At 25.0% G+C, this 15,897-nt stretch overlaps 1 protein-coding gene across 1 annotated transcript in view; it reads left to right on the forward strand.

Annotated features, from left to right (window-relative positions):
- LOC117180115 (neuronal PAS domain-containing protein 4) overlaps positions 1–15,897 on the forward strand; it is a 73,810-nt gene that overhangs the window by 13,391 nt on the left and 44,522 nt on the right. The window contains exon 2 of the mRNA XM_033372448.1: positions 5,519–5,700. Coding sequence (XP_033228339.1) covers positions 5,519–5,700 — 182 coding nt within the window. The remainder of the gene's footprint in view (positions 1–5,518; positions 5,701–15,897) is intronic.

Below are 15,897 nucleotides of genomic sequence, written 5' to 3' on the forward strand. Positions count from 1 at the left end.
CTGTAGGTCCCCCTTCCACCACCAAGTAAGTGTGTGGAGGGTGTGTAAAGGAATAGAGAAGGTGTAAGAAAAAATGTAAACCCTTAGGGGACACGTTAGAAGTAGAAATTAGGGGAAAGGAAGTAGGGTAAGTGAGGAGAAATTAAGAAAGGGAAAGCAGGGCAAATGAGAAAAAATAAGGGAATATAAGGGTATGAGAAGTAGGAGAAGTGGTTGGAAATAAGGATGGGTAAGTGAAGTAAGTGAAGAGAGGGAAATTGGGAGAAGTTAGGGAAATCAAGAGAGTTAGGAAGTAGGGAGAGTAAGGAAATATGAAGGGAGGAGAAGTAGGGGACGTGAGGGAAAATAAGGGAAGTAGAAGAAGTGGTGGGAAATGAGGGGAGGATGAGTAGGGTAAGTGAAGGGAGGGGAAGCGAAGGTTCAAGTACGGGGAGAGGAAGCATTGGAATAGAGGGGCAGTAAGGGATGGTAAGTATGGGAGGGGAAGTTTGAACGACTAGACTTTTTTCTTGTCGTAAGGCAACAGCTTTGATTAGTTTTTTATTTATTAATTTGAAATCGCTGATGTAAGTTAAAGAGGCGTACTTAAACTGCGTTACCAAATTAAGGAGAGTGGGGGGGGGCATACCAAAAACTACGGATTGTAACAGGGATGATAAATTTGAACAAAGTTTAAATTTTAGTTAATTTTTTGTTTTTGAAAAGGCTACCATTATATTTTTGCTTCGGAATTCAACTCGTTTGGTTAAAAATGGTACTATTTTGTTAAAAGTTAGTTTTTTAATAGTCAAAAATTAAACTATTTGTTTGAAGGTTAAACCACTTTGTTAAAAATTAATTCTTTTTTTGTTGATGATTCATTTCTTTGCCTGAAAATTTAATTATGTTGTTGAAAATGAGTTTCATCTTTAGTTGTAAATTAATTTTCTTTAACTGAAAAGTTTAATATTACATGTTTCGTTGAGAATTCATTTTTTGGTTAAGAAAACAATTACTTGGTTTAGAGTTCAACTACTTTGTAAAGAATGTATTTTTAGTTTATTGAAAATTTTTGCTTTTAGTTGAAAAGTCAACAATTTGGTTGTAAATTATTTTTGTTATTGAAAATTAATATTTTTAGGTAAAACATTCTACTGTTTTATAGAAAATTCATCTCTTTTATTAAAAACATGAACAGTTTAGTAGGAAATAACACTATTTGTTTAAAAATTCATATTTTCGGTTAAAAATTCAATTACTTGGTTGAACTGCAATTTCAAAAATGATTTAAAGTTTCATCTCTTTGGTTGGAAATTTAGCTATGTTGTTGCATATCCGTTTATCGGTTAAAAATTAAGTTTTTATACGAAAATTTAACTAATCCATATTTTTGGGTAGACAATTAATTTCGTTAATAAAACAATATTTATTAAAGGATAAATTTCGTATTTTTTAGTTGAATTTAATTGGTTGAATTTTTAACAAACAAAAAACAAAATTTTCAATAATAGAATTAGCCAGTTAATTTTAAATGAAAAATGTGAATTTAAGAAAAAAGTTGAAACCTTAACTAAAACGATGAGTTTGAAACAAAAAAGATTAATTTCTTATCCAATGCCGAATTTTCAAGGATATACATAAATATTCAGCCAACCATTTAAACTCTCAATTAAAACAGTTTAATGAAATTTTCAACAAGAAATGGAATAGTTAGTTCAATTGAATCGCCAAACAAGCAGTTGAATTTTCAACTAAAAAAGATAAATTTCTAATTCACCTTGGAATTGTTTAATTCTCAGTTCAAAAATTAATTTGCGACATTTAAAAAACACATTTTGTATAGCTGAATTCAACCAAAGAATGCGAATTTTTTAAATACAAAATTTGAATTCTTAAAAAAAAACAATAAACTATTTTCAATAAAATTAACTGTCTATAAAAAAAACAAATGTTTAACGAAACCAATTTTCTGTCAAATAGTCGAATTTTCATCTTATAAAAGATAAACTTTCATCCAAAAATGAAATATTTTAATTATTAGATAAAAAAAGTACTTTTCAAGCAAAAAAAACGAGTTTTCAACAAAATAGGGAAATTTTTAACTAAGGAGATGAGCTTTTCACAACAACAAATAGTTGAGTTTTGAGCAAAATAGGTAAATTTCTAACAAAATAGTTGCATTGTTAACTAAATAGATAAGTTTTAACTTGCAAAAATAATATTTTAGCTTATAGAATTAATTTTCTGCCAAAAGAAGAATTTTCCACAAAATACACGAATAGTCAAATTTTCAACGTATTTGATGAAAATTCAATTTGTCGAAAAATATCGTCTTTTTGGTTTGGAAATTGTTGTATTTAGTTGAAAGTGCAATGTCAATAATGATTTAAAGTTTCATCTCTTTGGTTGGAAATTTAGCTATGTTGTTGCATATCCGTTTTTCGGATAAAAATTAAGTTTTTATATGAAAATTTAATTAATCCATATTTTTGGGTAGACAATTAATTTCGTTAATAAAACAATATTTATTAATGGATAAATTTAGTATTTTTTAGTTGAATTTAATTGGTTGAAACTTGTTATATTTTTCTATATTGCAAAATATGGTTTTTAGTATTGAAAATTAATTTTTAAACATTTTGTTGAAAATTCGTTTGTCTTAACTGTTTGGTTGTTGTTTGGTTGGCTAAAAACATTTTTTTTCGTTTTCGACAAGTCATCTCTTTAGTTGAAAATTTCACTATTTGGTTGAAAATACGTTTTTTTTTCTTTAAATTAAATATTATATTTTTAAATATTTGTTCAAAAATTTAAGTATTTTGTTACACATTTAACATATTTCGTCTTGGAATCTACGGAATATTAAGCGCTTCATATGAAAAAAAAGAATATATTATCAAAGAATAGAATACGGTAGAAAGTACAAGATAGAATAGAACAGATTAGAACAGAACATAACATTATAGGTTAGGAATATAATAGAAAAGATTAGAATAGAATAGAGCACAATATAATAGAATAGGATACTATAGTATAGGATACGATAGTATGGAAGAGATTATACCAGAACAGGTTCGTATAGGATAAGATAAGATGAAATAGAATAGAGTAGGTTAGAAAAGAACAGAATAGGATATTATAGAATAGAATAGAATAGAATATAAAGTATTATAATAGAATACGATAGGATGCGGTAGAATAGATTAGAGAAGAACGGAACATTATAGGTTAGGATAGGATAAGATAGGGCAGCTTGGAATAAAATAGATTAGATAAGAAAAGAATAGGATACAATTTTATAAGATAGAATAGGATATAACAGAACATAATAGATTAGACTTGAATATAGTAGAATAGAATATAATGGAATAGGACACTATAGTATAGGATAGGATAGCATAAAATATATTAGAACAGAATATTTTCGGATAGGATAGGATAAGATAGTATGAAATAGAATAGAGTAGGTTAGAAAAGAACAGAATGGGATAGCATATGATAGGATAGAATAGAAAATAATAGATTAGCATATGCTAGGATAGGTCAGAATAGATTAGAACAGAACGGAACATTATAGGTTAGGATAACATAGAGTAAGATAGTTTAGGTTGGAATAGAATGAAGTAAATTAGAAAAAAATAGGATATTCATTGTTAGTATAGAATAGGATATGATAGAATGAAATATGTTAGAGTAGACAACATAAGAATAGAATAGCAGAGAATATAATAGATTATAACTATATAGTATAGAATAGAATAGTATAGGAAATGACAGAATATACTAGAATAGAATACATTATAAAAGAACAGATTATTATAAGACAGGATAAGATAGGATAGTAAGGGAAGGAATAAAATGGAATATAATAGAAAAGGTAATGCGACAGAATATGATAGAATATGATATATTAGAACAAAACAGTATAGAAATAGGTAGGATGAGATTTCGTAAGATAGATTAAAATAGAATAGATTAGAACAGTGCATAGCAGAATACTATATAATATAATTAATTATAACATAATAGGATAGCATAGGATAAAATAGAATAGTGTAGCATAAATAGAGTAAACTCGAGTAGAAAAGAATATTATGAAGTAGAAGATAACAGAATATTATATGATAGGATAAGGTAGGATAGGATAGTATAAGAGCGGATGGGATAGAATAGAATAGTATGGAATAAAATACTATGGAATGTAATAGAATAGGCAAATAATAGATTAGTACAAAATAGGATAGAATAGGATAACATAGAGTAGATTAGCATAGCATAGAATAGACTAGAGTAGAAAAGAACACTATAGAATCGCATTAGATAGGATAGGAAAGTATATGGTAGGATGGGATAGAATAGAATAGTATGGAATAGAAGCGAATATGATACTAATTTTAAAGGATTATATAATAATAGAATAGACTAGAATAAGGTAGAAAAGACTGGAATAGAAACGAAAAGAATAGGACAGAATAGGTTAGGATAAGATAGGTTGTAGTATAAAAGAACATATTAGAATAGACTATATTAGAACAGAATAGGAGGGGATAGAATAGGATGGAAGAGAATAGATGAGAATAAAATAGGATAGAGTAGGATAGAATATGATAGAATAGGATAAAATAGAAAAGCATACAATAGAATAGGCTGAAGTAGAAAATAATGAAATAAAATAGAAAAGAAAAGAATAGAACAGGATATGATAGAATAGAATAAATTAGAAAGTAATGGAATATATAAGAACATAATAGGATAGGATGGAAGAGAATAGATTTGAATGGAATAGAATAGAAAAGAATAGGATAGGATAATATAGAATATAATAGAATCGATTAGAACAGAATAGGATAAGGTAGGGTAGGATAGAATAGAATAGATTATAATAAAATCGATAAGAATATGATAGGATATAATAGAATAGAATAGATTAGAACAGAACCGAACATGATAGAATAGCGTAGAATAGAATAGACTAAAGTAGAAAATAATGGAATAGAAAAGAAAAGAATAGGTCAGGATATGATAGAATAGAATATAATAGAATAAATTAGAACATGATAGAATATATTAGAGCCGAGCAGAATAGGATAGGATGGAATATAATAGATTAGAATGTAATAGAATAGAATAGATTATAATAGAATAGAAAATAATATATTAGAACATAACCGAATATGATAGGATAGAATATAAAAGAAAAGATTAAAACAGAATAGATTAAATGAGAACAGAAGAGTACATAATAGGATAGAATAAAGTAGATTAGAAAAGAACAGAATACGATAGAATACGATAGAATAGAATGGAATGGGAATAATAGAAAATAATAAAATGAAGCGATTTATTTCCTTATTATTCCCTTATTACTCTCCTATTTTCCTTAAGAAATCCATGGGAAATTAGCCCAAAAATCGTAAAGTAGTTTATGGACGTCCCTAAATATGCAAATTCGTTAAAACAAAAATTTTTTCATATTATTTATAAATTGTAAATATGATCCAGTATCGTAGCGAGTGATAATATTGACGTGTGCTTGAAGGATAGATGCGAGCAAGTCGACGAAAGGTGCGAGCAAATTACGAAGGGACCTGATAAACGCAGAAATCGCGAATCTACGTGATCTTCTTCCACTTCCGCCTTCGACGCGACAGAGGCTTTCTCAGCTCCAGCTTATGGCATTAGTTTGTGTCTTTTTACGTAAAGCAAACTATTTCCAGCAAGGTATGTCATTTTAATCTATTAAAATATTTATTTCAATTTCATTCCATTTTTATTTTTAATTATAATTCGGTAGATATTTATCAAAATATATAATTAAGATTCCTTCATTCTATTACATGTACATCTATTAAACCGCAAATGTCGAAATCCATTAAAATTTCACTTATAATTTTCATCATTCAATTGAAAAAAATGTCAAAACATTTGAATTTACTTTCTAAATTTTCAAAAATAAATATAGAAAAGATTTTAAAGCAATTTTTTTGTATTTTTTATTTTTATTGACTTGGAAGGCAGGAAATTTTGGTTTTCATTTTTTTCTGAATTGGAAGATACCATTGTTTGTTTATTGAGTTTAACGGAAAAAAGTTTCATTTTTTTTTGAACTGGAACAGAACATTTTTTTAACGTTTAAAATTTTTATTGAGTTAAGAGGAAATTTACGTTTGCAGTCTTTTCCTGATTTTTATTTCCGATTATTTTTCTGAATTAGAAGAGGGAAATTATATATTTTTAGGATTTCTGTTGAGACGAAAACATTGATATTCAATATTTTATGAATTGGAAGAAGGATAATTTTTTAAGGTTTTTACTAAAGTTGAAAGGAGGAATTTTTTATTGTGAATTTTGTCTAACTTGGTCGAGGTCTTATTCCTTTTATATTATTCATATTGAGTTGGGAAGAGGAAAATGTTTATTCAGTTTTTTCTGCATTGGATACGGCACACTTTCTGTTTGAAATAGTTTTTAGGGTTTTTTTCGAAATAGGAAGAAACCCTATTTCTGAATTTAAAAAGGCCATTTTTTATTTTTCATATTTTTATTGAGCTTTAGGAGAAATTTTTTTATTTTTATTTGTTTTCTGAAATGGAACAGGAGATTTTTTTGTTTTACATTTTTATTGCGTTGGAAGGACGCAAATTTTGGTTATCAGTTTTTTTCTGAATTGGAAAAGGCAAATTTGATAGTTTAAATAGGTTTTAGGTTTTTTTCTAAATTTGAAGAGGATCTATCTCTGAATTGAAAAAAACATATTTAATTTTACATATTTGTATTGAGCTTACGGCAAAATGTTTTTATTTTCATTTCATTCTGAATTGGAAGAGGCCATTTTTTATTTTCTTCGTGTGTAAAGAAATTTAAAAAATTCCGAATTTAGCAGGTGGAAATTTTTTATTTTTATCGTTTTCATTAAGTTGGAAGGAAAAAATTTTGTTTTTTGATTCTTTTTTTATTAATTTAAAGATGCCCTATTTGTGTTTTTATCATTTTCATTGCGTTGAAAAGAATAAGGCTTTGTTTTTTCTGAGTTGCAAGAGTTCATAAAGTTTATTTTCACATTTTTATTGAGTGTGAGGGAGGAATGATATAGTTGCAATTTCTTTTGAATTGAGAAAGGACATCTTTTTTATTTAAATATCTTTGTCAAGATGTATCTTTGTACGTGAAGCCAACCATTTTCAACAAGACATGCCAATTTAATCAATTAAAATATTTATTTCAATCTCATTTAATTTTTAATCTTCATTATAATTGAGTAAATATTAAAATAAAATTATGATTCCTTTTTTTTTATTACATTTATATACATATAACCGCAACTGTCGTAATCCATCAGAATTTCATCTACAATTTTCTTTATTCAATCATTTTTAAACCCACAAATCACCAATTTTTCTAATCTCTCTTTTTTTAAATGATGTAACTTTTAGGAAATGTTACTGACTTTTCTGACAACAATTTTTACTATTGTGAAAAAACTGTAAGGAATACAACTATTAATAATAATTTCGCAACAAATTAAAAAAAATAGATTAATTCTTAAAGATAGTCTGTGGCACCTTATTTTTTATCTATTTAATAAAAAACAAAACACTTTTGGCCAAATAAGTATCATATAATGAAACGTTTGCACTATTTAGCATTTAATACATAATTTTAAATGATTTTATGAACTTTTGAAAAAGATTCGAGAGATTTTAAAGAAAAATTTTCAGTTTTCCAAAATCACAATTATAATTTTAAAATAAAGGGGCGAAAGTTTGGTATTTATTTTTTTCAAAAACGGAAGAGGAACTTTTTGGTATTTTAGATTTTTATTGAGTTAAACACAGCCAAATTTGATATTTTAAACATTATTATTGAATTTGAAAAGAGAAGATTCTATTTTTTAATTTTTAAATTAGCAGAGGCATATTTAATTTTTTTAAAATTTTTATGCCGGTGTAAACTTTGCTTCTGATTATTTTATGAATTGGCAGGATCATTTTTTTTGAAATTTTATTTTATCTGGAAGGAAGGCAATTTTGGTTTCCAATTTTTACTGTATTGTAAGAGGAATAATTTTTCATTTTGAAGAGTTTTTTTATGTTGGAAGGGAGGAATTTTAGGTTATAAATTTTTTCTCAATTGGTAGAGGCCTTATTTTTGTTTTTATAATTTCTATTGTGTTTCGTAAAAAAAAGTTTTTAAAGTAGAAAATTAATGTTTTCTTAATAAAAATATAACTATTACATTTATGGTTTATAATTGATCTTTTTTTAGTTTCAAAATGCAACTATTTGGTTTAAAATTTCTGAATTTTTTGAAAAATTTCCTTTTTTGATAATAATCTGTGTTGTTGAAATTTAATCTGTTTTAGTTTATGATTACAGTATTTTGTTGAAAACTCGCCCTTTTTTAATACATTCATCCAGCCTTAATTTAAAATTAAATTTTGTGTCTTTCATATATAAATATCAATTTGTTTATCAAATATTTACCTTTTAGGTTGAAAATTCAATTCTTTGGTTAACGTTAACATTCTCTCTTAAAAATCTATTTTTTGTTGTTAAAGATTCATAAGCTTAGTGACAAATTCATCTATTTGGTTAAGAATTTAACTACTTTCATCAGGATCAGTTTTTTGCTATTAAAAAATAATTTTTTTAAATTGAGAATTCTACTACTTATTTAAAAATTCAAATCTTTGGTGGAAAATTTGCCTTTCCGCCTTCAAAATTTCATTATTTGTTAAAAATTAAACTATTTTTCAGACAACTATTTTTTCAAATCGAAAAAAAATGTTAAATCAAAATTTAACAATTATTTTTTTTTGTTAATAATCCATTTGCCTGGATTAAATTTAGACTGGTTTAATTGAGTGTTAAAAAAAGGTTCAACTCTTTGGTGAAAAATTCAAATTTTTTGTTGAAAATTTGACTTTTTTTATAGAAAATTTGCCTTTTTGTCTTGAAAATTTAACAATTTGATAGAAAGTTTAATTATTTGTAAACAAATTAAACTGTTTTGTAGACAATTCGTTTCTTTATTTGAAGTTATTTTTTAAATTGAAAATTTGACTTTTACATTTTTGGTTAATAATTGACCTTTTTTAGTTTTAAAATGAAAGTATTTTGTAGAAACTTCGAATTTTTTGGTAAAAAATAAATTTTTATATGAAAAGGCAAGGGTCTGATTAAAAGGTAATCTGCTTCAGTAAATCTCATTAAATTCTCTGAATGGTATATGAAGTATTACATTTTTTGTTGCAGCTTTATCTTTTTGGATTGAACATTTAATCCCTTAATTGAAAGGAAAGTTGAAATGCTTTCTTAAAAATTAATTTTTTTGTTGACCATTCATACTCATTACTAAATAATTTTTATACTGAAATTTGAACTACGTACTTGAAAATTCAACTCTTTGGTGGAAAATTGAAATCTTTAGTTGGAAATTCAACTTTATTGTAAAAAAATCTCCTTGTTTAAAAATTAAACTAATTTGTTGAAAAATTGTGCTTTGTTTAAAGGATTCGTCTTTTTTTCAGTAGAAAAATAATCTTCTTTGTTGAAAATGCAACTCTGATTAAAAATTTACTTTTTTAATTGGAACTATCATCTCTTTGTGTATAAATTTCTTTTTTTTCCTGTTCAATTTTCAACTGGTTCTAATTAAAAATTTTTTGATTGATATATCAACTATTATATTTTTTGTGGAAAACATATCTTTTTATGTTCAAAATTCAATACTTTGATGGAAAACTTAATTATTTGGTTAAAAATGTATTCTTTTTGTAGAAAATTGTTTTTTTTGTCTTAAAAATGTATTTATTTGATATGAAACTTTAACTTTACCATTTTTCGATAATAATTGATCTTTTTTATTTTCCAAGTTTAATTATTGCGTTTAAAATTTATGTGATTTGTTAAAAAGTCTCATTTTTTGGTACAAATTAAATTTTTTTATATAAAATTGCAACGGTTTGATTGCAATTTAATCCGCTTCATTTGCGGATTCAAGTATATTGTTGAAAGTTCCCCTTTTTTTATTAAATTCTACTGTTTTTAATTAAAAATAATCTTGTTGGTTCAATTATCACCTGTTTTATTTTTTGATACAATTTTTCTCTTTTTATTTAAAAATTTGAACTCTTTGGTTGAAAGTTAAAATGCTTTCTCAAAAATTCAATTTTTTGTTGAATAGTCATAATTTTAGTGGAAAGTTCATCTCGTTGGTTAAAAATTAAATTACTTTGAAAAATTTAGTTTTGTTGTTGTTAAAAAACAATGTTTAAACTTAAAATTCAACTCTTTTATAGAAAATTCAATTCTTTGGTTGAAAATTCAACTATTATGTAGAAAATGTAACATGTTGTCTTGAAAATCCTATTATTTTGTAAAAAATTCAACTGTTTTATAAAAAATTATTTTTTTATACAAAATTCTTTTTCTATTGCAAATACATTTTTTCAATGAAAATTTAAATATTTCATAAATAGTTAATAATTAATTGCTTTTTTTTTAAAGTTCAAGTATTTGGTTGAAAATTGATTTAATTTTTTCAAAATTGGTCTTTTTGGTAAAAAAGTAATCTTCTTGGTTTAGAAGGGAACTCTTGTAGAAAATTTGCCTTTTTGATTTGAAAATGTATCTCTTTTGGTAACAGCGTCATATTTTTTGGTTGCAAGCTGAGCATTTAAAAAAATTGAACATTTTTTATTCATATAAAGATGAACTGCTTTTTAAATTAATATAAGAAATAATAATTTGAATAATTAATTGACTAAACTTACAGTCTATCATAGGGAGGGGGGTGGGGTACCTGGTTCAAAATTGCAGAAAAAACTGCATAATTTATGCAAGGCCCCTGAAAAATTATTTTAATATTGCAATAATTTATCCTCTTTTATGAAAAAGGAAACTATTTTTTGAAAATGAAAAAAATGATTCTCTCGGAATAATACAGGCTTCAAGAGCATTGTTCTGGGATACAATGTGTTCTTCAGCGAAATGGAGTTCGCTACTTTTAGAAAAAAATTTTTTTTTAACTTACAATACTGCATCTGTTTTGTGTGTGTGTGTCTCTCTCTCTCTCTCTCTTATCTTTGTCTTTCTTCAGAACAAAAAAAATATCGTTACTTGTGGCGTAAGAACAATAGAAAGTACAATCTGCTTCAAAAGTAGCTCGGGGGTGCCATGTATCTGGAGAATGGTGGGTCACGAATCAGAAGATTATGAGTTGGATTGACCCCTGGTTCTCCGTTACAAACAAAACATCTCATTTCAAAAGGGTCGTATCTACGCTTACCAAAATTTCAGTACGAGTAGCATTAAGGGCTGTTTGTACCGAAATTTCGATACAAATAGCCAAAGTTGTAGTTTGTATGGAAAATTCTTATTTTTGAGAAAAATTTGCTCACGACTAGCCGCCATAATGTTCAACCCTAAAGTGCTCCCACATCCATTTCCTTTGACCCACCACCCTCCTCACCTATGTTAAGTAACTTTTTTTGTATTATGTTTCGAAACGTAATAGACGTTTTCTGATTTAAAGAAGGTTTTTTAAGAAAAAGTATTGTCTAGAAATGAATAAAACAATATTTGAATTGAACTTTTTAAACTTGTTTTCAACACCATGAGAAATAAAAAAAATATTAATATTAATATGATATAAAATTTTACATGAATATTTATTTGTCACAAATTTTTAAACACTTAAATTCGAGTTGCAATTAAAATGCAAGCATTGAAAACAAGAAAATAAGTATTATCAGTTAGTTTTTAAATTTAAATAAACACAATTTTTACAGGATTCTTGAAAAAACTAAAAAAAAAAAACATTTTTGAGTATTTCAGATGTGTCGAAAAAGAACCTAGAAAATTTTAAATAAATTTTCTTCATTTTCTAAGAACTGACAAAATATTAGGAAAAATTCGATTTTTTGTTAAAAGACGTTCAGAACTTTTAGAATGTTGGAAGAAACAAAAAAAATATTTGATTAGTTTTCAGAAATGTTTTAAAGTTTTTGAATATTTTGAATCTATATAAAATGTCTTCAATTCTTAAAAGTATTTCAGGCTAAACCAAATTTTTCTTATAACTTAAAAAGATCATCCATAATGTAAAATTTTCCTTAAAATCTTCTGAATTTCCCCCGGGATTTTAAGAAAATCTGCTTATTCTCTTTAAACTCTTACAAAATCTTTCAAAGCTTCCAAATTTCATTTTTGCAATTAAAAAAAATCTACATTTCTAGAAGTTTTTTAAAGTTGAAAATGATTTTATTTTTGAATTTCTTCAATTCTACCAAATATTTCTAAAACTTACTCATTTTTTTTTAAATTTTACCAAATTGAAACATTTTGCTTTAAAATCTTCTGCACTCTTTTTTCAAATGTTAGGAAATCGTTTGATATGTTTTAAAACCTTTTTTAATTTTCTCTTGAAGATCATTTTTCAAAACAAAGAATAATTTTAAATTTCATAAGAATATTAAAAAACAGTCTTAAAAACCTTTAAATTCTTATTTAACAATTTTTTAAATTTCGTAAAATGTTTAAGAATCTTTTTAAATTATCCCTTAAAATTAATTTTTTGTAATAAAAACGTATTTTAATTTTTTCTAGGAATTCACATTTTTTTTCCAATTTCGTGAAACCTTACAAAATTCTTTACAAATCTTTATAGGTTTTCATTTTTTTTAATCGTTTCAAGACTTTTGAATATCTCTTAAACTTGAATTTTTCTAAAATGATGGGATATGGCATAATTGCAAAATCTGATTTTTAAATATTTTACACACTTTTTAAAAATGTTAGGAAATAATTAAAAATGTTCTGTAATCTTTTTCAATTTTCTCTCAGAATTAATTACAAATCACACATTTAAAGCTTTCCCATAAAACTTAAAAACATTTTTTCATCCTCTTAAAACAATGCTTATTTTGAGCCAAGAAAGAAACAAATCGTACTAAGCGTTTTTAAGAAAACATTTTTTTGATTTTTAACAATTAAAAATTTCATCCTTTTCGAAAAAAATGCAAAATATGAATAATATTTCTAGATCAAAAATTTTTTAGCTTCCTGAAATCTATTAAATGTGATCCTTTCCAGATGTTTATATAGTATGATTCAATAAATCTTTCCAAAAATATAGAAAAAATCGACTAAAATAGCATTTAGTTTAAGGAAACTTTAACATTTTTTTAAAAGTTGAGTATAAATATTCAAACTCGTTTCCCTTTTTTAAATCTATAAGATAATACGCTCTCCAGATCTTGTGTATTCGAATAAATTTAAAAAAAAAGATAAAAAAAAAATCAATAAAAATCGAGTTATGTTTGTAAAATACACAAGATAAATATGGTGAGGGTCTCATTTTATAGGTTTCAGAAAGGGGGACGAGTGTGAATATTGATACTCAACTAAAAACAAAAAAAAAAAACTTTTGAAAAATAAAATCTTCATGTTCCTCAAACCAAATGCTATTTTAGTCTCTTTAATAAAATTGTATTTTTTTTTAATATTTGTGTTAAAACGCACAAGATATACATCCGGTAAGGGTACATTTTTATATATTTCAGGAAGCTGAACAATTTTAAAACATCAACTGCTTTTCATATTTTGCATATTTGTCAAGAAAAATGAGATTTTGAATCGGTAAAAAACATGTTACTTCAATTTTAAAGATAAAGGCGCATTTTTATTTATTTGAAGCTCAGAAACCTTAATAGTCTCATGGTACATCTTTTTTACATAGTCAGATAACTAAAAGTAATATTTTACAAAAATAAAATGTTAAAGTTCGCTAAACTAAATGCTATTTTAGTTGATTTCTATAAATTATTCTAATATTTTTGGAAAAATGTATTGAATTAAACAATATAAATATCTGGAAAGGGTACAATTCAGTAGATTACAAGAAGTTGTCAAATTTCAATCTGTGGACTGATATTCATATTTTGCCTGGTTTTCGAGAAAAATGAGATTTTTAATTGTTAAAAATTAGAAAATATTTTTTCTTAAAAACGCGTACTACAATTTTTTTCCTTTCGAACTAAAAATTATCTATGTATCAAACAAAAATTAATTTTCCCTGAGGGAAAATTTTTGCAAAAAAGTGCAGAAAACTAAAACTATTTTTGCAGGTATCTTCAAATAAATGCAATAAATTGCAACCAAAATTACAGGAAAGTACAACTTTTTTCTATTGTTTAAACAGATTTTTCCTTTTATCTGTTTTTGTACATGATTATAGTTTATTTTACTTAATTTTTACTTAATTTTACTTAATTTTTTTTTTAATTCTCTACAAGAATCTAAAAAAATGTATTGCTAAAGAATCTATTATTTTAAACAATTTTAAGTTTGAAACATGAATCAATACATTAAAATTTGTTTTGAAATCTTTTTAAATATTCTTTTAAAAATTCGTTTAAACAATAATTTAAAAATTCTTCAGGAATCTCATTATAATTTTATTAACTTGGAATTCAAATTTGTCCAAACATTTTTTGAAAATTCTGCAAAAGTAAAAAAATCACCTTAAAACCATTCAGATTTTTGTTTGAAAATTTGGGAAACCTTATATATAAATTTTTCGTTTGAAAATTTTAAAGAACTACATTGTCTTTTTTAAATGTTTCTAAATATTTTCACTTGCAAATTATTTTTTTTAAACTTGTAATTTGAAACTAAATCCATTACTTTCCAAATTAATAATAACATTTTTCAATTGTCATTTACTAATCAAAATGTCGTTCAAAATCCTTTCAATTATTCGCTTAAAATTAGTATTTTGAAATAAAACATCGTTTTAAATTTTCCAAGAAAACTTCAGACATTGTTTTTTGTTTTCTTAAAACCTTTAAAGATACTTGATAATTTTATTTCAAAATATTCAAAAACCTAGATATTATATTTTTACATTTTGAAGTCTTTTCCAGGTGTAAATTAAGTTTTGATCTTCTAAAAACTTGTAAATATCACTTCTGCTTAATCGAATTCTCCCAAATTGATGACTGGCATTTATGCATCAAAATTCAATAATATAACATCGTAAAACTTTGTCATATAGAAGAATTAAAAATTAAAAAATTTTAAATCCTGTAGTTGTGTCTAATACTTTGTAGAATTTGACAACAAACCAAAATCAATATTAATATAAACATTGTTTAATTAAAGATACTTATACTTTATTGTTAATTTTTTACTTTTCAACAAGAAAATTCGAGAAAAATTAGCTATTTATATTTAACTGTATTTTTGTGTTGAATTCTTTATATTTTTTACAAAAAACTATACATTTAAAAAAAATACTGTTGCAGAAATGTTTTACTTTCTTGTAAACATTTTTTTAACAGGGTAAGTCTTGATTTTAGTAAAAAAATTTGCACTTTTTTCGATCTTTTTTTCTTAATCTCTACCGCCATTCTTAAAAATTTTTAGTAACTTTTGGATTTTTTACAGTATATAGGAGGTTTTAAAAATATAAAAAAAAGTTATGAATTTGCATAAATTACGTAAATTTTTGTCGACTAAATTTTGTTCCTGAATTTATTTAGGGGTTATCGAAAAATTTCTATTAGAAGAGATGAATTTCAAAAATTAAAAAATATAAGAATTGTTAACTAGACTTGAATCTTCAACAAAGAAAGATTATTCAGTCAATGAAGAAAAAAATTGCATCCAAAATGTTGAATTTTCAAGCCAAAAACACCAGCTTTCTACAAAACAGTCAAAAGTTTCGACAAAATTCGCTTTTTCGGATTAAAAATTCATTTTTTTGGGGTTGAAAATAAACTTTTTGTGCAAAATTGGCCTTTTTTATTCAATCCGCTGGGTGTAAAATTTATGTATGGTTTATATATAGTAGATGACATTATTTATATGTACATTATCCATTCAGAAAAGTTAAAGTTAAGATTGAAAATTAATT

Source organism: Belonocnema kinseyi, chromosome 9 (assembly GCF_010883055.1).
Source record: "Belonocnema kinseyi isolate 2016_QV_RU_SX_M_011 chromosome 9, B_treatae_v1, whole genome shotgun sequence".
NCBI classification, from domain to species: domain Eukaryota; kingdom Metazoa; phylum Arthropoda; class Insecta; order Hymenoptera; family Cynipidae; genus Belonocnema; species Belonocnema kinseyi.